This window comes from Anas platyrhynchos, chromosome 4, assembly GCF_047663525.1.
Source record: "Anas platyrhynchos isolate ZD024472 breed Pekin duck chromosome 4, IASCAAS_PekinDuck_T2T, whole genome shotgun sequence".
In the NCBI taxonomy this organism is placed as follows: Eukaryota; Metazoa; Chordata; class Aves; order Anseriformes; family Anatidae; genus Anas; species Anas platyrhynchos.
This window is the reverse complement of record NC_092590.1, coordinates 51,280,641-51,304,731: the sequence shown is the minus strand read 5'-3', so window position 1 is coordinate 51,304,731 and position 24,091 is coordinate 51,280,641. Positions and strand designations below refer to the sequence as shown.

Here is a 24,091-nt window from a genome sequence, read left to right as displayed (position 1 = left end):
CCCTCAGCACCGCCCCGAGTGAGGCGGTGCAGCCCCGGCCCGCTCCCGGCTCCCTTCTCTGCCCTGCCCGTTCCGCCGCCGCCGGGATCACATGAGAGGAAGCGGCGGAGTTGCCGCCGCCTTCCCGTTCCCCTTCTTCTCCAGCCCTGGTGAGGCACCATCGGCCCCTTCCTTCCCCTCTGCTCCGCCCGGGGCCTCGGGCTCGGGTAGGAGCCGCGGCGGGAGCGGGGCGCCCCTCCTGGCGCCGGGGGCGGGTGGGCTGCCGCTGCTGTGAGCGACCCCTTGGCGTCTACACAACCCCCCCATAAGGGTTTTGGTGTTCAATGGCCGATCAGTAGTATTTACGCAACCCCCCCGTTAGGGTTTTGGTGTGAAATGGCTGGTCTTTGGCTCCTATGGAGTCTTTCCCGTGTATTTCCTGGGCTGGCTCCCTGGGTGGGGTGGTGGTGTCTTGGATAGGTTTCTTGTAAGAGAAGATCTGTTTGTAACGTGACTGGAGAAGAATGCGGTAGTGTCGGAAGGGATTTATTAGGCTGGCATACAGTTATCTTAAAGCATTTTTTTTCCTGAGGAAGCAGCTTTATCTCCAGCTCCTCACCTTGGGGGTGCCCCATCCCTGGAGGTGCTTAGGGCCAGGCTGGATGGGGCTTTGGGCAGCCTGGTCTGGTGGGAGGTGTCCCTGTCCATGACAAGGGATTGGAACCAGATGATCCTTAAAACAACCCCTTTCCAACCCAAACCATGCCCTGATTTGTGTATGAAGAACACAGTGATGTGCATGCTTCTGACCCATTGTGAGGGTTTTGACTGAGGCTTGAATTTACAGTGGAGGTTGGACTACGTGTCAGAGTAAGTCTTGGAGCTCAGGTTTAATGTGCTCTGTTTTATGGGAGAGGTGTATTCTGCACAGCCCCGACAGCTTGTGTGGGCACTGAAATGGAGAGTTAGCGGGTTGCAGCAGTCTGAACGTGGTTTAGACCTGAAGGTAAAATCTAAATTGTGAAGGAAAGGTGGTGTTGGTAAAATGGGTCGGGTTGTCAGTGCTTTGCTTGGCTTAGGTATCTGCCACAGAGTAACAGAAGCACGTCCTGTTGCAATTTGGAAACAGAAGCTGGGCCCAGCTTTGTATGAAGGGTGAGGAAGGCTGTTGGATAGCTGCTAACAGCAGAGTGTTACTTAGGGGTGTCACAAACAGCATTGCTTTGAGTGCTGTGGGCTCTGTACGCTGGGCAGAACTGATTGCAGCTTGGTAGATGACCTTTGTTTTCCCAAAGCCTTTAGGTCAGTGATCATTAAACTACCAAACTCCTTCAGCTGACACATGGTGGGAAGCAGAGCTGAGGAATAGTGGAACATAAGACTAAGAGCAAAATTGGTGCCTTTTCTGTTTCCTATGCCAAGGGAACACTTTGTTCACTGTAAGTTTGTTACAGGAAGCAGCCCGAGTATCTCCAACAGGAAAACACAACCTAAAATTCAGCTCCGCGTATTGTTTCAGCATCAGGCAGCGTAGCATGGGATGTGTATCGATCGTGTTCCTAACACACCGTAGAATTTTAAGGCACAAGTTGAGAGTAATATTGAAGCTCCTCTATTGAAATAAAAACACTGAACCATGATGTCTGTGCGATGCTCTTCTTACTCGAACTAGAGCAATCTCTGCAGTGTGAGGGCTTGTTCTGAATCTGGTAAATACTATTAATCCCTTCGTTTTAGGAAGTTTTTTTCTTTTTAGCTTATTATCCCTGTCACCCCATTTGTATTTTTTTTTAGAATCTTGTGGGGTTTAGACTATGCTTTGCTAGAGAACCAGGTAATTATGATGAAAGTCTCTTTCAGAAATTTGTGACTTTCTCAGGATTTTATTCTTGTTTACCGCACAGTTAATTTAGTGTTATTTTACCTCTGCAAATCCTGCAAAGTGCTCCTAACCCCTCCCCCCCCCAATCTTTCTACCTCTTTGTCTGCCCCTTCACATTCCCCAAATCACCTGAAAGCCATATTCTTAATAAGGGAAAAAAAAGTAGAGAACAAACTGTAAGGTGTTTGGAAAGTTTTTGTGCTATTAATGGCAATGCTCCTCACACGGGCAGCCTGATGGCCTGGTTCTGTATGTGACTACATCATTGATTTTAAAGCTGCATCTGCTGCTGTACAAAAAGATGTAAAGGGCAGTCCCTGATGTCCTTCCTTGTGCAGTCTCCCATGTGCACTGTTACAGTCTGTGAGAGTGAATAAATGATGTCTGTTTGATATCTCTCAATCAGACGTCTCTGGTTTTTAGCATTTGTAGAATATGAGGTTCAAGGTCACTGCCTGATTCCTGGAAGAAATCTCTTGATTTATTCCTAGGCATACATACTTTCTTTCTCTTTTAATGAAATATGCTCCCTTTTGCTCCCTTGCCAGATGAGAAACTCCATAAATACAGACTGAAATGTTTTCCATTTCTGAGCTCTGTCCATGTACCAAACAAAAGGTTGCAAGCTAGTCATGATGGGTTTACTGTGTCTTCAAATCAAACTTTCTACCAGCTACAAAGATGCATTTTGTTCTTGTACATTACTGTAACAAGTCACTGACCCTCCTGAGGATAAAGAGGAGTAAGAACAGGCTGTTACATTTAATAGCATGTGCTAGCTGGCAAGAACAGTGAAACAGGTCTCTGAAAAACATTTTAAAAAAAACAAACAAACAAACAAACACTTAGTCCTGATTCTAGATATGCAGAGATCTGTTTCCATAGACTTTTTGCGTGTTAAACAATCTGTGTGTTAAATGTGTCTGAATGTATTATGGCTTCTTAAAATCTTTCAGCTGAGGGAAAATGACTGCAATCAAGCATGCTTTACAGAGGGATATTTTCACTCCCAATGATGAACGCTTATTGAGCATTGTGAATGTATGCAAAGCAGGCAAAAAGAAGAGAAACTGCTTTTTATGTGCAACAGGTATGTAATACGACATCGTATTTTTTTTTTATTTCATCGTTTTTTTTATTCAGTTATATTTCTCTTAGGTTTTCTTTACAATAAATTATAATATTATTTCTTGCCCTTATAATCAAGTGCTTCCATTTCTAATGGAGAAAATCCATTGTAGCTTATATGTGTGTTATTGCTTCTTTTAAGAAAGGAACAGAAGTCTTGTACTTTTGTATCTGGATTTCTATAATTTGGGATGAAAGATACAAATTTATTTTTGTGGGACCGATGGGCTTTTGAAGTAGGCTTTATCTATTGCTCAAAAGGAGGATTTAGTAGACATTGATGTTGATCAACCTAAATAAGGAACAACAAGGAATGCTGGTTAGAGTTCAAGGCAGAGCACTGTAGAAAGGCATAGGAACTGAACTGAGTTGTGATGTTCCTTTGAGTATGTGTATTTTATTATATATAACTCGTGCTTCGGTCCAATCCATCAATGAATTAGCCTGCTAGGTTTTTGTTTGTTTGTTTGTTTTTGTTTTTTTAATTTAAACTGAGGAATCTTTTTTTTTTTTTTTTAATTTGGAATGTAATCTCCAATGACTTTGGTGCTGTCAGGGATGTGGCCATAGTCTTGCTGTATCAAACATCAGTAAATTGGGTTCAGTATTTTAGGAGCTGTGTATGTGGTGACTGATATTTCAACTGAGCTGTAGATACTGTGGATGAAACCTGTTTCAAGGAGTATCTTTTCATCTAATAAAAATTATCAAATCTCTCCTACAAATAACTCACTTCAGAAGTTGAAATACAGCAGAAGCGGATGTTACGGTAATTCGAGTATTTTGAAATTACTCTTCTGCTTCCTTTTACAGTGACAACAGAACGACCAGTGCAAGTAAATGTGGTAAAAGTGAAAAAATCTGACAAGGGTGATTTCTACAAAAGGCAGACCGCATGGGCACTTCGAGATCTTGCTGTTGTTGATGCCAAAGATGCTGTCAAAGTACGTGCAATTTTGTAGAACGCCTAGAATATTATAACACTCTTTTATCAATTATAGACCATACTGAGTTCTTAAGTGCCTGTAGAAAGGAAAGCATTTATTTTAATCAAATGTTACCAAAGCTGTGTCTCATCAAGGAATAAATCTAGTTGAAATACTTCTTATAGTAGGTTTTTACATAGAACATTAAAGTACCAAATAATTTTTTCTATCCTGTTTTATGGTATTAGATACTATCTCATATATGTGTGTGTGTGTGTGTGTGTTCATAATCTTCTTCCCTTGCCTGCTTCCCTGAGTCTTCTTGGTTGTGTTGTATATGTTAGTAATTCCAGCTACCATTTTTGTCACCAGGAAGCTAACACAAGGCCTTAGACATTTTCGGGGTGGTGTCTCAGGACAGACAGCACTCTCAAATGTTTCTTGAAACTCTCATAGATCTCTGTACAATGTTTTTGTTGCCTCGTTTGCCTTGACAAAATACTATATTCATAGCATAAATTTTGCTTTTTCACATCCGGTGTTTTAGCTTTTCATTAAGGCACATCAGGGTGCCAGTAGCAGTGCATCAGCTAAAGGTTGTCATCTGTGTAATTTCATTTTATTCTACCATCTCAGTAAGTAAATGATTTTCTGAGCTGCAGAGATTATTTATTCATTTAACTGTTAAGCCTGTAACATATCCTGTCTTCTGCAGGAAAATCCCGAATTTGATTTGCATTTTGACAAAGTGTACAAATGGGTTGCAAGCAGCACAGTGGAAAAGAACACTTTCATTTCATGTATCTGGAAACTCAATCAGAGGTATCTTAGGAAAAAAATTGACTTTACTAACGTCAGTTCACAACTTTTGGAAGGTAAGTTTCTGCAACTGCATGTTCAGTGTAAAGTTTAGTAATTATTGATGTAAAGCAGATGTACTAAAAAGAACCAAAATCCTAACCCTGACTTTTTTCCTATTCAATTTTATAGTTTTGAAGTCTTCAGATAAACAAGCTGACTAGATAACGGATTTTCTAACAGAAAATTAGTTAACAGAAATCTGTTAACTAGATCAAAGTATTTCAGTAATGAAATTCTGAATATTGATACATTTTTTGTATTCCTAAGGTGTTTTCTTCCAGAACAAAATAAAATCTACCTGCAAGGTTTGGTAGGTCTAAATGAGTAACAAATCTGATTTTGTTCTGGTTCTCAATTGCCACAATTTAAAAAGATGCTTTAAAAAGTGATACTTCAATAGCATTCTAACGTTTAGATAAGGTTTTTCATCTGGTTTCTAGTTTATATATGGTGAATCATGTTAAATTCTGCTGGATCCTATTACAGGTAACTGATTGGATGCTAAGAAGGCTTAATATATTGTTTGCTCATGTTGTATTAAATATTTTTACATTCACATTGTCTTTTAATAATTAAAACTTTCTAGGAAAGTGTAGTGAGTAGATGTATCTTACGTTAGTTCTGTCAGAAGTGGCTAAATTGTAGATTGTTATTAAATACTAGAGTAGTTGGAGCAGAGGAACTTGAAATAGAAGTGTAAAAACAGAGGGTAGCATTTCTGTATTTTGATGTTGACTGAAACTTGTTTTTAACTGACCTCTATCTTTTCAAGTTCTTGCAATGTTAAAACATTCATACTTACTGCCACTTAAAAATGCACACACTGTTCATGCTTTGCCTGCTAACATTCTCTGCTTCCTTTCCTCTGCTTTTCCATACCTTTTAATTCTTCAGAACTACCTAAAGTTGCAGAAGGTGCGTAACACCTTTTTCCTTTATTCTGCTTTGTAAGCAATTTGTCTCAAATAATATGCTTTTTGTGTTTCTCTTTGTGTAAATAGGACTTTAAATAGCTTATAAAGTTGCTACAGATAAGAGATATCTCAATTGTTCTAAATAGTTTCTGCCTGGACAACACTAACATTCTGTAAATTGCTTTTCAGTCGTTGACTGGTTTCTTGAATTAAATGCTGCAATGAGAAATCAATTCTGAAAAAAACTCTTATGTCATTCTCATTTACCTCAGTACTGGTTTTGCTACTTTGAAACTTATCTTGAGCATCAAGACAAGTTTTATTTAATGATGTATTTCATAAGTTCTCTAGTATGTTTATTTTATGCTCTGCCTACTGAGACTTTAGCTTCTACCAGTCTTCTGCTAACAATTCTAGAATAATACTGCAGATGAATAATACGTTCAGATGCTGATTACCAGCATGAGAGGTCAATGAACAGAGACAGTATGTCCCTTTGTACATGCAATAAACAAAATTGACAATTTCTATTTTTCTTATGTTGCATGATTTGGAAAGCATCACTGTAACCAGTTCTGGAAATCTTAATGAAACCCATGGAAGACTTGAAAAAAGTGTGTGTAGGTAGCAGATGCTCTTTATGGAAGTGATTTATTTATTCAGAAGTAGTTGAACTTAAAAGAGTTTTAAGAGTATTTAAGCTGACTTTTCTGCTCTCGGTAATGTTCTTTTATTTCCTTTCTCTACGCAAGAATCAGTCCCAAGTGGAGAGAATCAAAGCGTAGCAGGAGGTGATGAAGAGGCTGTGGATGAATACCAAGAATTAAATGCAAGAGAGGAACAGGATATAGAAATAATGATGGAAGGGTGTGAATATGCTATCTCTAACGCTGAAGCCTTTGCAGAGAAGTTGTCCAGAGAGCTACAAGTGCTAGATGGGGTAAACATTTTTTACTAATGTATGGTGTTAGCATATTGAGCTGTTTTCATTGATACTGACTATGCTGTGTTCTTTGAAAACGTATTTAACATGTTCTGCTTCATATTTAAATATATCTGCTCCTAAGCTGAACTACATCCTGTCTGTTATCAGCTTTTAAAGATCTTATTCTGGAGCAAATTTTAGGCTTTCAAAAAAGGAGGCATTCTGAATATATGGTTTATGAAGGTGGAGGTACAAGGAGAGAGAGAGAAGAGTCATTCATATTTATGTCAGTAGATGTGAACTTTTATGCCTAAAATACTACCCTCATTGTAATTAGGAACTTTGTTTAATCTGATAACATTGCAGTATTGAGATCTCTGTGTAACAGTACCATATTCTTTGTTGTTCTGCTTCTTAAAACAGCCCAACACTCCAGATGTCACTTAAGGAAGAAAAAAAAAAAAAAGGAGATGCAGGGGGTAAAACAGTCTTGAGAAAATAGCCTACAAACTCCTAAAATTGCCAAGATATATATTTTTCGTACACTTTGAAAATGATTGTTACAGGGACTGTTGTTCTTGAAACAAAAAATGCAAGCTTATCACCTAAGCTCTTTTTCTGCAAATAAATGTTTTAAGATAGCAGGGATTACTACTGGTTTTTTATTTTTGTGCGTTTAATTTTATTTAATTCTAAGAACTTGATAAAAGTTTTGGTTTTGTATCTTTCCTTTATGAAATAAGGAAGTCTCATAGAATAAGACTGCTGTGTTCAAATAACACTTTAAAGGGGAAGTACTGTAAGCTTATACTGCTTTGTCTCTTTCATCAAGCACTTTGAAAACTGTCCATGTGACAGTAATGGAGACAGAAGAGGTTATCAGAATGCTTTTGAGATACAAAAAATGTCTCTTGAAATCTTATGGTTAAATTTTCTGTACAGGCAAATATCCAGTCAATTATGGCCTCAGAGAAACAGGTGAATATCTTGATGAAGTTGCTGGATGAAGCTCTAAAGGAAGTTGACCAAATTGAGATAAAATTGAGCAGTTATGAAGAAATGCTTCAGAGTGTAAAAGAGCAAATGGATCAAATCTCAGAAAGTAACCACCTAATCCATCTCAGCAACACCAATAATGTGAAGCTGCTGTCGGAGATCGAGTTCTTAGTGGTAAGCATTTTTATGGTGTATAGTATCGCTGTTCATATTGGGTGTACATTTCTTCTAGGTTGCTACCCTCTATGGTAACCACGTATGAAGTTTGTTTATAATAATGGCAGTTGATTTTTCAGTTTTATTATTGCACTAAATTCAGTAAATTTTTTATAATAATGGGTTTGTGTTTATCATTCTGGGATCATCAGAGTAGCAAGCTGTAACCTGCTTTTGGCTTATGGACAGTACTATCCATTATTTTGTAGAATCACATGGATTTGGCTAAAGGTCATATAAAAGCCCTTCAGGAGGGAGATCTGACATCTTCTCGAGGCATTGAGGCCTGCACTAATGCAGCGGATGCCCTTTTGCAGTGTATGAATGTAGCTCTTCGTCCAGGTAATGTTTTTGTTAGACTACAGTCTAAAATACCAAACTCATTATGGTAGTGCTTTCATTTGATGTGCCTTTCTGATCAGACTCACATGTCATTTCTATATACTGAAGGAATTGTGACTAGTGGTCCTTCTGGTGCCTACATACAATGTGTTACTATATATTTTGTACTGTGTTCTTTTTGTTTTTAGGACATGATATGCTTCATGCAGTCAAACAGCAACAGCAGCGGTTTAGTGACTTGCGTGAGCAATTTGCACGGAGACTTGCCAGTCACTTGAACAGTGTGTTTGTTCAGCAGGTATTATTTCTTATTATTTTATGAAATACTCTGTCCCAAACTTCTAAAAAGAAAAGCAATCAAACTAAAATTAGACATGTTCTGTGACCAAAGTGGTAACTGAATGGACTGCTAGAGGCACTTCAAGCAGAGGAATTACTAAGCATTCCAAACTAAAGTGACTAGAAGAATCTCATTTAAATAAATTAAAAACTATATGTATCTGTAGAGAGTTTGCTGTCCTAATTGAGCAAATCACGTGATATATAAACATATATTTTAGTCATGAGGCTTGAGTAATTAAGAGGGGAAAAAAAGCATTGAGTTTTAAGGATCTTAGGGACTGAGAAGATAAGAGTTCTTGCTCTCTGAACTTCAACGGCTGTAGGAGAAGAAGCATACAAGTAAGATGTTTAAACCTTCGTTTTTGAGCCTTAACTTGAAATATTCAGAGATCGCTGTCCTGAGTTTGGTTTCCTAAAGACTAGATGTCTTTCTTTAGCATCAATCTTTTTATTGCTGTATTTTTTATCTCCAATTAGTTTACTCAGACCCTCCTCCAACTCTATAACAAGCCGTACTATCTTTCAGTTCCAGTGAGTACATCAGGTTTGATACAAGCTTTTCCAATTAATTTTTCTGAGCTTGACTTACAGAACTAGCAGCTGCGTCTTTGGCTTTACAAATAAGAAATCCTTATTGGTTGCAGAACATCAGACTTGCATCCCTTCTCACTTCCAGTTTTTTTCATCAGCTCTCAAGCTTTGTTGATCTGCTTGTAAGATGACATTCCTCTGATTTATCTATAGAGTTTGCAAAGAGACACAGATTTAGATGTATGCTGGAAAAAAATATTTTCAGAAAATTATAATATGTGTACAACTATACAGATACTACAGTTGAGTTAAACTGTAATATTTGTAAATAAAGGTAATTCATTATTTATACATATTAGTACAATAAAAGTTTTAGAAGTCCTACTTTTTTATGTATTAATCTATACGGGACATTGGAATAGAGTTATGATGGATAATGGCATTTGAGGACGCATGCCTGTTTTTATGGCAGAGAAGCATTTCCTACGTTTTCTTTGCTTTGTGGGAGAATTTGAGTTCTACAGCATGTTAAAATTTTTGTCTTTACACAAAAAGAAGCTATGTTTCTTTTCTTAAGAAGCTATGCTTTTCCTATTAAATTTTGTATTTTGAAAAACAGCACAGGCCATCTCTCCTGGCCTCTAAATGAGCAAGTTAAAAATGGCCTATGTTAAGTACAGTCACAAAGTTTGAATATCAGAATCACATGTCGAAGTGGCTGTTTAAGAGAGTGCCTTTTCTGATGTTCTGCGCTGAGGATTTTATTATTAAAAATGGTAAGAAATTATTATTACTACGTAATATTTTGTGTATTAGACGAAATACTTTTAAAGAGACTTCTCAGTGCTGTTGCAAATGAGTAACGTTGCAAATTTGCAGTTTATTATTAATTCTGGTACTAACTCTGGCCTCATGTTGGCTTTTGTATAAACTCGTCCTCTGAAAAGTTGTGGCTTGCTGTTAGCTGCTCAGGATTAGTCAACAGGTAAAAATACAGCTTCGCTGCAAGATTAAGCAGGAAGAGTTCATTAAGTGTGGTAGATGAGCCTCTGCATTAAGCTTTTTGTGGAGATTAAAAAAAAAGGAAAGAAAGTGTATGTACCTCATTTTGAGGAATGGATTCAAGTGTTGCAGGTATAACAGGTTTCTGTGTTATCTTACTTAAAATGATATGGTTCTGTTAGGCCGATGAATGGGCTGTTCTGAACTGCTGAGCCAGTTCTCAGTCCCATTTTTTTGGAAGGTAACTGGAATACTTGAATATCTGAAGTATGCATTGTTTAGATTGTTTATTTGAAAAATAAATACTGAAGGAGAAATCTAAATAAGACACGTTTCTAAATTAAAATGGCAAATTAAGGTTGTACAGGCAGCTGCTAATACAAGTAAGACATACTTTGATTCAGAGTTCAATAGATAAAAAAAAACAAAGTTTCACCAACACGTGGGCCTATGTATATTAGTTTAGAAGTATAAAATTGTTCTTTTTTATAAACTCATGTAGTATAAACTTGTAATATATATTTGAAAAATCAGGAATAATTTGTCTGACCTTTCTAAAACACCTGTATATTATTATGCTACAGTAACCAGAGATTAATTAGGCAATCTTTTTGTGTTGTTAGGGCATAGATTAATACTTAAGATCAAGTTCTGTTGCTGTATTCCTTACAAGCCTGGTTTAAAAGTTTTTTTCAGAAAATGTTAAAGCTATTTTGACATTGTCCTCTGCCCTAACACTGAGCTAATGTGTGAGCATTCTGCTATATGGCTGAACTGCAGTGTCATCTTGCTTCTTGAATTGCCCAGGAAGCTTGTGAGTTCAAGCAAGTGAAAGCTTAAACAAGCCAGATACTAACGTTGTTCAAGAAATATGATGTAATCCTCATTTAAAGGATATTATGTTTTTCAGGAGGTAGCCCAGAGAAAAGGTGGAGTGTAAATTTAGCAGCTTGCTGTTAAATGGATTGTTTTATGCTGCATGTCCTAAATTGCTTAACTCTAGTGTATGGTTACTGAAAGTATGTGTGTGAGTGCAGGAGAGCAAGTGATAGAATATGTGCCAACTCATCTTTTTAAAATATGGCTCAAGTGGTTTGGACTTCTACAGATTTTCAGAGGAGCATAAAGCTCATAATTAACACCCAGGTCACCTGTTCATCAATTTGAAGTATCTTATGGTATATGGGAATAAGAGCCTAAGAAGAAAGAAGTATCTATGGGTTTTTTGTAATTTTTAGAGAAACCATGTAATAACCTTGGATTTTTTTCAAAAACAGTTGAACACTTGTCGTTAAATCTTCACCTTGCATTCTTGTGCAAAAAAAAATGCCAAGCTGACTCATCCTGAAGGCAATGCTGTAAACTGCAAGAGCCTTGCAATGAACAAGCTTACTAAGGGTGCATTGTCTGCCAAACTCAATGTTTGCGTTATATTAAATATCTCTTCAGTCTGGGTCTGTAGACATTTTTTCTATGCAGATATTTTGATGCTGTTCTATTTGTCTGAATTTGTCCATTTGGTCAAGTTTTTGAGGAAACTTCTTTTATGTTTTTATAGTGTTTCCTGATTTATTTTCATACTATTTCTTATCAAGGGCCACGATCAGAGTTCTACTCTCGCCCAGCACTCTGTTGAATTGACGTTACCCAATCACCATCCATTTCACAGAGACTTACTTCGATATGCAAAACTCATGGAGTGGCTTAAGAACACAGATTATGGAAAATATGAAGGGCTAACAAAGGTACGTGAAGTGCTGAAATGATGCTACAGAGTTTACATAATGGACTATTTTTGAGAGTCAAAAGAATTGTTTCTATCTGTGTGCATATTCTTTTAATATTCCCTTATTAAATTTAACTCACTGATCATCTCTCTGGAATAGGAAACTTCGCTTTTCGTCTTTGTTGTGTCCTGTCTTTTTTCTTTTTTTTTTCCAAGATGCTATCTGTGTCTCTGTTCTGAAGTATCACGTGAAGTGAAGGTTAATATATTAATGTCATATTAACCTTTACTTGAAACAAGTTTACCATTTTACAATCTAGTATTAAAAATTAAGTTACTTTCATGTTGATGTGCTTGTTTACCTTTATGATGTTTTTATTTCAGCAGACTTCAATCTCTTCATTTCAGACCTCATTTTCTTCGTTTCACTTGACTATCGAACTTCAGAGGTCTCTTGTAAAGCAGATCAAATAGAAACATTTTGGCTTTGTATATGCGTAATTAACTATCTTGCTTAAAACTGACATGAAGTGGAAGAAAGTGTTTGAATAGAAGTTGGGACAGTTGTTCCATAACAGAACAAATCTTTTATTGAAGTACTACCATTCCTAAATCTCAATCATGGAAGATTTTAAATTAGAGTCCTAAAATGGCTTTTTAATGCTTGTTCTTTTGCAAATGTTAAATGGCTGACACCTTGGAGGTGGTCTTCAATAATTTATTTTTTTTAGTGTGTGTGCTAAGTAACAAAATTCTGAGGTAGACAAGGGAAGAAAAATCTTGGGTGATTTTTGCCCATGAATAAAAAATTATAACCTTTGTACTAAAAATCTAAGCAAGTGATAATTTTCAGACTTCTTTCAGTCATTGTGCCAATTGTCATCTTAAAATTCAAGCTTATTTTTGGCAGTGTTGCAGACAAATTAATTTGGGATTCATTGAATCCTGTAGTAAGCACACAAGTAAGCTTCTGCATCCCATAGTTTCCAGGCATTTTGTTTTCCTGCTGAAGGTGTAATTAAGGACACCATATTCAGGAAGAGGTGAGACTGTGAATAACAGTGCTGAATTCCTTCCATTCTAATCTTGAATTAAATTCCATAATGCTGTCACCTGTAATCCTATTTGTATGTATCACATTGTAAATGTTTCCTTTATGGAGGAGGAGTAGTGATGTGTGGTGCTCAATGGATCCACTAAGAAAATGAATTAAAGCTACTCAAACATCATGAATACATTTTTATGCATGTTGCATACATATATACAAATACAGTCGTTTCAGACAGTTCATTTTTACTTATTTACATGCTGTTTCTAAGATCTATTTAACTGTAATCAAAATAAGTCAGTGTGTGTACCTGTTAACTAACTTTACATTTTTAATTTAAGAATTACATGGATTATTTATCGCGACTATATGAAAGGGAAATAAAAGATTTCTTTGAAGTTGCCAAGATCAAGATGACAGGCACAACCAAAGAAGGAAAAAAGTTTGGTAAGCTTCCAGGAGGCATCTGTCTTTCTTTGAATTTTATTATTTGTCTAAAAAGCACTCATCATAACACCTACGTCAGTTTTTTAATGGTCTAAAGACGTTTGCTTTTGGCAAGGTGAAAATTGGGTAAAAATATGATTGGCAAGACTTCTGATTTCCCCAAGGCCAAAGTAGCACAACTGAAATACAGTGAAATTCAACTGGATTTTGATGAAGCTACTTGTAATGCCAGGTCTATATGAGGAAACTTGAGATTTGCTTTGTAGTCTGAGACTATATATGGTTGGTTAACTTGTAGGCCTTCCCATTTAAGGGAGTTGGTATTCCTGATAGGAGTAAAATGTTTAGTATGAGTACAGAAGTAAAGCTTTTAAATAAATAAATACCCTGAATAGTTAGAAAGTAACAGTAATATAGAAATATTTATATTTTGGGTATTCTATATTTTCAGGTGCACTGTTTCAAAATGTTTAGGATATTTGTCATAGTTTACCAATTTCCAAGTTCTAAATTCCAAATTCTAAATTCTAAGTGAGGTGCAGCTTGAACTTGTATGTTCTGTCATACCTGTTTTGGGTTCTGTTCATGGTGGAGAGCAGAAAAAGGGAATGAGAGTAAGGAAGCAGGAGAGAGGTGAGACTTTCATTAAAGGAAGGATTAGTCTGTTCAAGCTGTTGGACATGGAGAGCAAGTGGTGCTGTAGTGTGTCATTGTCAGAACAGTTAAATTCCTAAATCTCAAAAAGCTATCTTACTGGAAGAACAAAATATTTTATCCTAATATAAACTGACTTTTAAAACATTATATCCTGGCAATTCATTTGTGATCTGTGTTTGCAATGAGACAGTTTTTTGTAGCAATTATATTCCTGATATCTGTAAGCGTTGTGACGTTGCATTTTGGAGAAAGAACTCCTCCAATTAACCAGTGTAATTGCTGCACTTCCAGAAGGCTTCTGTTGTGTGTTTCTGTGAGCTCCAAGAATGTTTGCACAGCATAGTCTAGGAGGAAAATAGCAAAGAATTTCTGACCACTTCTGTTCATTTGATTTTTGTTGTAGTTCTCAGTCATACTATGTTTGAGTTTTGCTGGTGACTGGTTTACGTACAAAACTTGACCCCAGGTGTGCAGTCTTCTACAAAGTGGTAGGCACCAATTACATAGCCAAGACTGGAAGAAGTGAGGCTACTCCCAGAATTCATAATATGAATGGTAATTAGGCCATTAAGTAATGGTTATCAGTGGCCATGTCATGAGGCCGCCAGAAAATTTGACAGTGAATTAGATCAAGAAAGCTTCGCTCCTTAGTCCTAATCATGTTCTTGTTAGTACCATTTATGAAGCAGGGAAAGTAAATTATGTATGTTTAAAAATCTGTTATATGATTTCACTTTATTTTAATATCAAGTTGTGTGTGTTTTGTAACAGTTTATAACAATATGTAATTTCAAAGGCTTCTATGTTGAAGGTAGTGATTGTAATGCTACTGGTTGCACTAATTCAAAATACATTACTTCTTAATAGTAAACTTATTTAAGAAACAGTGTAGGTGCATAATGCTCCAGTTGTACTCAGACGCTGAGGATGACCTGTTTCCGAGCTGTGTTGGTGTTTGTTCTTGCCTTTTTTTGTGCTTTGGGAATAGCACTGCTATAGGAATGCCTCAAACGCAGCGGGGATGCTGGGAGAATTCTGGCATTCTATGCTAGTGCAAGGTTCTTTGTCTGCATTTTTATGGCAAAAAAATAATCGCATTCACACTTGTCTTCAGTAGTCTTTTTTTTTTCTTTTGAAGCCAAGACTTTGATACTTAAATACCATAAAATCAAGTTTGGGAAAGAGTGCTACTGCTGTCGTATGTCTATACGACGAGGCTTCTCAAAGGCCACTCTGATGCTTCTGATTGTCTGATCTTTGGCTGTAGGTTCTCTGCCTTTTATAATACAGTCCCATGCATTTGGAAATTGAGGACTATGAAGAAGTGGGACAAATGCATGGCAGGTGCATATACTTAACGTATCTGCCATAAACCTCCTTATTCCAAAATTGCACAAAACCCAAGATTTTAAAAACTAGGCTGGAATTAAATTGGATTTTGACATTAGAATTGTCAGTGGTGGTGGCTACTTGCATCTGGTATTTAAGACGTGTTTGTGGCATTTAGAAGTATTTACTCATTCTATTACAGTAGGTTCTGCTTGCCTGCTCCATTCTGGGGGGCTTGTAGCATCCATCCTCATCAAAATCTTCTTAATACCACATACTGCTTTTAATGTATGTATGCGAATGCCTTTTACTGGTTAGGTATTCTTTATGTACCACAAATGTAAGGAAACTTTACCATGCGCATTTATTCAAAATTTCACATTGAAGTCCACTTGTAGAAATTGGTTTATTCTGCACAAACCAAGAAAAAAAAAAAAAAAAAAAAGGAGCCTTGTAGGTTTTGTTTTTTTTTATTACAAATTCATTGTTTTCATCCTCTCCAAATTCTCAGTCATCAGTCTTTGATGAATTTTTTTTTTTTTTGATCAGTTTTTTTTTCTTAAATTTAAGAGGTGGAATATATCTCTGACTCAGTACAAAGCTACATAAATGCATTTAAATTTCTTCATAAATAGTATTGATATGATTGGTCTTGGAAATTGAGTCCTTTGCAATATTAACTCTTATAAATAAACCCCTAATTTAATGGACTTCTCAATTTGTGAGAACTTAAATACGCGTTACTAAAAACGTTCTTTAAACACACCATATAGGAAAAAGTGAAGTTTAATATCTAAGAACTTACTCTGTTTTCCATGTAGCTTAGATTCTCAATTTCTAGAATAGTACCTCTCCAACTAAATGTGTTTGCAATGTAGTTACTTGCTGCTTATAGTTCTCTGCATGTTTCTTTCCAGTTAGAGCTTAACTTGCATCTTGTGCATGGTTTGTGCAAACTGCATTTTAACTTGTCTTTGTCTTTGATGCTTGCAACCTAATCCATCCCAGCTACACTGCCTCGAAAAGAAAGTGCTGTCAAACAGGAAACTGAGAGTGAGTATAACTAGTTGCATTAGTTGATATTGTCAATGCATGTGTGTCAATGTGAAGTTGTAGCACTGCATCATGGAAAATGGACCTAACATGAAAGCATTTTGTTCAGAATGAAATAAGCATTAGCAGAATTATTGTTTTTGCAAGGCAAAGTGAAGTACAGCAAAAATTGCCCAACATAGAAGTTGAAGTTCTGCAGGTAAAGGCAAACATCTGTTTTCCCGTGCTAGCAGTTGATCCAAAAGAAGTTTGTGCCTGAGATCTTGCTTGTCTTAGTTTTCCAGCTCTTCCAGAAGGTTGAGATAACAGCTTTTATTAGATAAATAGACTTTGTCTTGTTTGTGCCCTTAGACCTGGGCAGTTACGTCACGATACCAATATAGCAATTAATTTAAATGTGCAGGATTGCTTTCAAGTGCCTTTATGGTTGAGATGTGAGAAGTTTACATGTGGGTCAACTATAGATGACTTCTTCTGATGCTTTTTTTTTTTTTTTGATTACTGACTTTCTCCATCCTGTTTCAACATGTCTGAAAATGTCAAACACGAAATAAAAATGCACCTCACCTATGTGAAGGCCACAGAATATCAGGAAGAAATGTCTGAATGTTAGTTATGATCAAAGGGATGGGGGTAGCAGCAAAGTTCACCTGGGATTGTAGATCAGGCAAAATATAGCTATGTAGCCAAAAGGACATTAACAATAGAAAGACCAAGTTCAATATGGATGGTGTCTATAAAACTTTTTATTATTCCCCTCTTTTGGATTAATTCTACTTCTTATGGTGGCCTTTGCCCAAAGCTTGTATTCACAAAGATCATAGCTGATCTTTGCTTTCATGGACAGTATTTATCCTAGTGTTGCTTTGTTTGACAGTTTTGTGCCTTTTATACCCTTTTCATAATTTTACAATGTGTAAAATTGTACAATGTACAATTGTTACAATGTGTTTTCATAATTTTACAATACTTATATATCTGCATTGTACTCAACTCTGAAACGTGAAGTACTTCAGTTACTTTTTAATGAGGAAAAGATCGGTCCATAGCAGAAGCATTTTCAGCTTAGATTAAAAGTGATTTATTTTTTTAAATGCACAAGATCAAAAGTTGCTAGTGGCCCTACATTCTGTAATGAACCTGTTCTTGAGTATTTTATTCTACCTTTGCATCCCTCTTTCATAATTTCTTTATTTAACAGGTCTTCATGGAAGCTCTGGAAAATTGACTGGGTCTACTTCTAGCCTAAATAAACTCTCTGTTCAGAGTTCAGGAAATCGTAGGTCTCAGTCATCCTCACTGTTGGATATGGGAAACATGTCTGCCTCTGATCTTGATGTGGCTGACAGAACAAAATTTGATAAGGTAAGACAAAAATGTTGCTTAGGAATCCTACTTACTTTTGGATTAGAGCTGTCTTGCATATCATTCTCAAGTATAAAAAAAGTACATATTTTTGGAGTAAGGGGGAAAGGAACGGTTCTTCCTATGAATGAGAGATTAAGAAATAATTCTCATGCTCTCCATTAATTCTTTTGATGGAAACAAGTATTTGTATTATACTCTCTTCAAATCCTCGGTCTTTTTGTTTGTCTGTTTTCTGGGAGGAAATACCATATGCCTGTATAAGAAAGAAATGGATGTTGTTGAAAAAAGAAAATGTTGTTGAAGATGCAGGTTACACTTCTGAAGATTAAAAACTGAGCTGTTTGCATTTCTAGTAAGCAGAAATCAACCTTCTAAACCTTACTGAAGATGGACAATGAAATCCTAGGCAATAAACAATTAAAATGAGTATTTTTAGCTGTTCAGAATATTCAATGTGTTGATTAAATTATTTGTCTGTCTTTAGATTTTCGAGCAAGTTCTAAGTGAACTGGAGCCCCTGTGTCTGGCTGAACAGGACTTCATTAGTAAATTTTTCAAACTACAGCAACATCAAGGCATCTCAGGATCAACAACGGTATGACTCTCTTCCTTCAGTGACAGAACTTAAATGCTGAACAAGCCTTGTGAGGCCTGTTTAAAATATAACTTTGGAATTTATCTGGCAATCGTGTGATCTGGGTGATCAGTAATTTGTTTTTCTCTATCAGCTGGCAGAATCTTTGTTTTATGGCTGACCGATACAAAATCTATTGAAAAAGAAGAAAGAACCAAAACTGTTTCTTTTGCCATTGCATTGTTTTCTCTTAAACTCACACTAAGCACGCTGTTTCATGATATTACATAGGAAGGCCATGGGAAGTAATTGTATATAGCATTGAGAAACATGACTAGAGATCTTCTACCAGAACACAGCAAGCCATTGTACTTGCTTTGAAAAAAAAAATAATTAAATCTGATGATTATACTGTTTTTGTCAGACATGCTTATCAGTTAAATTTGGAATTTGAGATAAACTTTCAGCTTCCTGTATATACACCTTTTGTTCTTACAGAATGAAGCAGAGGAAATGGATGGAGGAAATCTATCTCGTTCATACCCTTCTGGTGTTCCACAAACAATATCATCTGAGTATGTGCAAATGTTGTTTATTCTTAGTTCACATGTAGGCTTAAGAACTTCTTTGGAGTATTAAACTTTTTTCTCTATAGTAAACTTTTTTTGTCTTCTAGTGAAAATGAATAGCAAACTCTGAATTTGTAACTAGACACTTAATGTGTCAGCAAATATTAAAAATTTTCAATATATAATTCATGTATCTGTCTACAGTAGAATACAGATGTGTAATTTCAAAGTGAAACTGGATTTTATAATATGTAAAATCAGCTTTTCAAACTATGCTTAGCAAAATTCTGAATTTAAGTGTGTGCCAGATTCTACACATGAAATATTTTGTTGGAATATCTCATACCTGTGACTGCTGTTGTTTTGTTTGTTGTTTTTTTGACCATGAGGCATTGGCATTTTATTCGTCACTTAGCAGCATTCTGAAAATCATGAGACTTGTTGGGTGAAAATTGGACTTGGATCCAAAAAATTTATCCTAAAAATATGTATCAAAGAACATGTAAAATAGTCCAGTAAACTGTCAGAGTAATACTTCTCTTGTGCATTTTTACTAGGAAGGACATGATCCGGCAAATGATGACAAAAATATTTCGTTGTATTGAGCCTGAGCTGAATAATCTTATAGCACTGGGGGACAAGATTGATAGCTTTAATTCCCTTTATATGTTAGTTAAGATGAGTCATCATGTATGGACAGCACAAAATGTGGACCCAGCTTCCTTTCTCAGCACAACACTTGGAAATGTTTTGGTGACTGTCAAAAGGAACTTTGATAAGTGCATTGTAAGTTCTTTAGTTATTCTGATTTAAGCTAACTATAATATTATAGGAAGCCCACTTCCATCGTGTTTGATTTTGCATTTTTATAGTTAGACTTTTTGCTATAATTTTGAAGTGAAAATGAGTAAATTCATTGCCAGTATATTGGCCTTAAAAAAAAAGTAATTGGTGGTTGTGTTTTTCCCCCCTCTTCGTTCCACTTTTCTTGAATAATTAGCTATTTGTAAGAAATATGACCACTCATTAAGATCTTACTCCTGTGAGCTAGATGACTGTTTTAGTTGTTTTCAACTTATAGTCTTACTGAAGTCAGTCAAGTAAAATACAGCTCTCTTTTTCTTACTTTAAAAAAAAAAAAAAAAAAAAAAAAAAACAACTCATGGACTTAGGCTCACAAGGGAAAAGCAAAACCTGCATCATTTGCCAAATAGACTTCTCTTCCATGTATTCAGCTATCTTCATCTTACCTAAACCACTTTTTTGTTGAATGTTAAAGTGGCTAATTTTTTGGCAGTAGGAGAGACAGCTTCTACTGCCAAGGAAATTTGCCTTTGTTAATACAACATGACCATTATATGAAATTTGGCAAGTTTAGTGAAAATGTTTGTTAGTATAACTAGTTTTTTTTTAATTGTTATAAATGTAATTTGACTCAAGGCCAACGTAACAAGACAAGTTATTCACGATCAGCTTAATGCTTAAAATATTTTGAAACTGACTCTTCTGGATTATACTCAGAAATAAAATTTCAGTAGAAGATCAGTGAAGCTTTCTGTGGCAGAATGAATTGTTTGCTCAGTTGATTCTGAAAAGCAAAGTTCCTTGTTTTAGATTGTGGAATGAAAATCCAACTATCAGTTGCTAATTGCTTCTGGTGGATAAGTTGTCATCTGTTCTTAATACTAAGTAAGCAAGCAAAGGAACATAAAAGCTGGAAGACCTTACTTGCCTATCTTCCTTTTTCCTTCAGTTATTTCTTGTAGCAAATTCATGAGGATAAGAAGGGAGCAAAACTCAGATTAAAAGATAATGATTTCCCTGTTTGAATACACGTTAACTTTTTCAGTGCCTGCAATTTTTTGTTCTTTTACTAGTTGTTACAGGGTCTGGAATTATATGCTAGAGACTAACATCTGTTTTTCTTTTTTGTTTTAAATTTTAAGAGTAATCAAATGAAACAGATGGATGAAGTAAAAATCTCAAAGAAAAGCAAAGTTGGGATCCTTCCATTTGTTGCTGAGTTTGAAGAGTTTGCAGCCCTTGCTGAATCAATTTTCAAAAATGCAGAACGACGAGGAGATCTAGATAAAGCCTACATAAAACTTATTAGAGCTGTTTTTGTCAGCGGTAGGTGTTCTGAGGTGGTCATACTTACTAAAATGATTATTTTTTTTCTTATATATATTGCTCCAATTAACCAATAATTTATTTTAAGAGCCTTTATTGCAAACCATGTGACCAACATTGTGCTGACATTTTGGTTATCTCTATTATCAGTAGGAGAACAGTGTAAACCTTTTGATATAATGTACGCTTTAAAAGCAAGCTAGGTATTTCCCTTTGTGCCTATTTGCGGAGTAACTTGGTTGTGATGGGGGAAGTGGTTAAGGGTTCTGGGAGGAGAGAGAAGCAGTGCTACACGCCCAGCTACTCTACATGCCCAGTCTGAAGTGGTTTCCTGTCTCTTCTGCCCCATTGTAGCTTAAATAAGGAGATAAGTCTGGGTGGGATCTTGTTTATTTAATTATTTAAAAAAAAAAAAGAAAGGCCAGGGTGGGGGTTAAGAGAAATGCAAGCCAAGTTTGGAAAGCAACAGTAATTCTGACCACAAAACTAGTAAGCAAAAAAATAAAGTGAGAAGTAGATGAAGAAAGAAAGGAAGAGGGAAAAAAACGTGTTGGAGTTGTTATTGAAGAATTTTGCTTTAGCAAAGAGGGGAGTTAACATTTTTTTTTATAGTTCTGTCATATTAAATTTATAAAGGATAACGAAAGCATGCTTAATGAAAGCCTCCACAGAACGTGGTGGTAGTTTTTCAGTTATGTAAATGACCATATGTAGCCCCTATTTTATGTCTCTTGAGAAGTGATTTTTTTTTTTTGCATACTAATTATATAGCCTTAGGGTCTGTACATATCTGACAACTACTTTTGAAGGTACTCAACTATTTGTTCATTTAGTGACTGCTATGGTAATAATTCATACAAATGGTTATATTTGTGATAAAATCCAAAATTCCTGTTCTGTCAACATTATGGTTATCAGTTTTTCTGAATTCAGTTGCTCTTTTGGTATTTTAAGTATTTTGCTTCCTTTCAGTTGAGAAAGTAGCTAATGAAAGCCAGAAAACACCCAGAGATGTGGTCATGATGGAAAACTTCCATCATATTTTTGCAACACTTTCTCGGCTGAAAATTTCTTGTCTTGAGGCTGAGAAGAAAGAAGCCAAACAGAAGTACACTGATCATCTTCAATCTTACGTCATCTACTCACTTGGACAGCCTCTTGAGAAATTAAATGTACGTATGTTTGAGATTAGCTATATAGTTTTAAATGATATGAAGTAGCATAACTTCCTCTTACATGTTTAGTTTGCAGTCTCTGGTGTTTTTGTCACTGCATCTATAACAATCCCTATTTACTATTTTAGAATCAAGCATGGCTGCCAAGAGTACCCTACTTCTCACTTTTTTTTTTTTCCTTTCCCAAAACCATTTGTTTAAGACACAACTGAGGTATAGTCAGTAATTCATTGCCATGAAAAATCTGGTTATTTTCATCCAAAAATGTGCTGTGGTCTATGATAATCATTAATACTATTATTATTTTTTTAGCATTTCTTTGAAGGTGTTGAAGCTCGTGTGGCCCAAGGTATACGAGAAGAAGAAGTAAGCTATCAACTGGCTTTTAATAAACAAGAGCTTCGTAAAGTCATAAAGGAATATCCTGGTAAGGAAGTCAAGAAGGGATTGGATAATCTTTACAAGAAGGTAGACAAACATCTCTGTGAAGAAGAAAACTTACTTCAGGTAAACTAAATCATAGCTTAAAAACTTCTGTTGTTTATAGAAAGGCTTTTATTTTCTTTTGTGTGAGACACACCTAGTTTCAGCAAAATTCTGGAAACACGTGAATTTTGTGCTGAGATTTATTTTCTTTATAATCCTGCTTTAAATTCACTTGAACTATGATTGGTAGGGAGAGAGTTCTGGAAGAAGGTTCCTTTATGATCCCCTAGCTGTCCATTAGTTGAGTGATCTCTATTCTGCAAAATGCACTGGGAGTAGAAAGAACTAGATTTAAGTGAACTGTTAACCTGATAGGAAACTTAGCTTGTCCACTATAGCAGAATATGCTTTTAGTTAGACCTTTTCTGATGGTATATTATTGAGGACTTTTAGTACATTCTGTAAACTTTCTCACTGGACTATAAGATAAGGAGGTTTAAGAGTTAAGCATACACTAAGAGTTTTTTAAAGCCTGAATGTCAATTAGTAGCACTAGTCTAGTTTGGAGTGTTCTCTTTAAAGACAAAAACAATACCTATTTTAGGTATTCCTTCTAAATGCATAAATAAACCTTCTCGTCTTTATTTTCTGCTTTGCTCTGTGGATTTGGTAGTAGTGATGTAAATATTAAAGACTTTTAAGAAACGTAATGGGTAAAAATCTTCAACCATTTTTTAATGCAGCATCTCTCTTTACAGAACTTTGCTTTTGACAAGCTTTAGTTCGACACCTCAACCAAGAATAAATTAATGAGCCTGTGTCTGGTAGTTCGCATTTAGCTTATTGTGCCAGTTGACATTTCCTAAAGCTTGCTTTTTTTTTTTTTTTTTTTTTTTTTTTGGCAGGTTGTGTGGCATTCGATGCAAGATGAGTTTATACGACAGTACAAGCACTTTGAAGGGCTGATAGCTCGCTGCTATCCTGGATCAGGAATCACTATGGAATTCACTATACAGGATATTTTAGACTACTGCTCCAGTATTGCACAGTCTCATTAAGTGAAAAAGAAGCTAGCAAAGTTCGTGCCTGTGTTATACGGGAATCAAACACTATAAGTGCTGTTTGTTTTTAAAAGGTCGATTTCCATATGTATGCATAGCTAATTGTCATATACGTCGAGTCTCTCTCCTGCTTCAACTGTCTTTCAGGGCAAAATGAAACCTTTGGTAATTTGTTGCTCATCAACTATGTTGAAGTACTGTTTGAAAGCATTAATTCTGTGAAACACTTCGGATAGTTTTTCCCTTCCAGTAATGTTAAGATATTGTTATTTATAAGCTGTTTTTTTTCTGAAAGCACCAAGCACTACCTTCGTAGTACACAGAAGGGGTACTACTGTCTTCACTAATGTTTTGCATCTTGGGAGTTATGTTGGCGTTAAAGACTACCACATCATTTTCCCTCCCTTACTACAGAAGGTATTCGTGTTCTGAGATATAACGTGGTCGTGGCTATAACTCTCGATTAAACCGTGTTCATCACACG

General features: G+C 35.9%; 1 protein-coding gene across 9 annotated transcripts; it reads left to right on the top strand.

Moving 5' to 3' along the window:
• The first annotated feature begins 3 nt into the window (after window positions 1-3).
• Window positions 4-24,089, top strand: EXOC1 (exocyst complex component 1). 9 transcript variants are annotated; one of them, XM_021267646.4, is made up of 21 exons: window positions 4-149; window positions 2,818-2,951; window positions 3,803-3,933; window positions 4,631-4,790; window positions 5,671-5,691; window positions 6,443-6,630; window positions 7,558-7,785; window positions 8,037-8,169; window positions 8,358-8,467; window positions 8,989-9,042; window positions 11,640-11,789; window positions 13,160-13,265; window positions 16,260-16,304; window positions 17,506-17,669; window positions 18,157-18,267; window positions 18,745-18,821; window positions 19,373-19,601; window positions 20,762-20,945; window positions 21,918-22,117; window positions 22,433-22,627; window positions 23,452-24,089. In XM_021267646.4, exons 2-21 carry the CDS (start codon window positions 2,828-2,830, stop codon window positions 23,602-23,604), a joined length of 2,763 nt encoding a protein of 920 aa, XP_021123321.1. In that variant the 5' UTR covers window positions 4-149; window positions 2,818-2,827; the 3' UTR covers window positions 23,605-24,089. The 9 variants fall into 9 exon arrangements, with proteins under 9 accessions (XP_021123321.1, XP_021123322.1, XP_012948611.1 ...); XM_027457063.3 differs by having other exon boundaries at window positions 34-206; XM_021267647.4 differs by lacking the exon at window positions 16,260-16,304.
• Window positions 24,090-24,091: the final 2 nt, after the last annotated feature.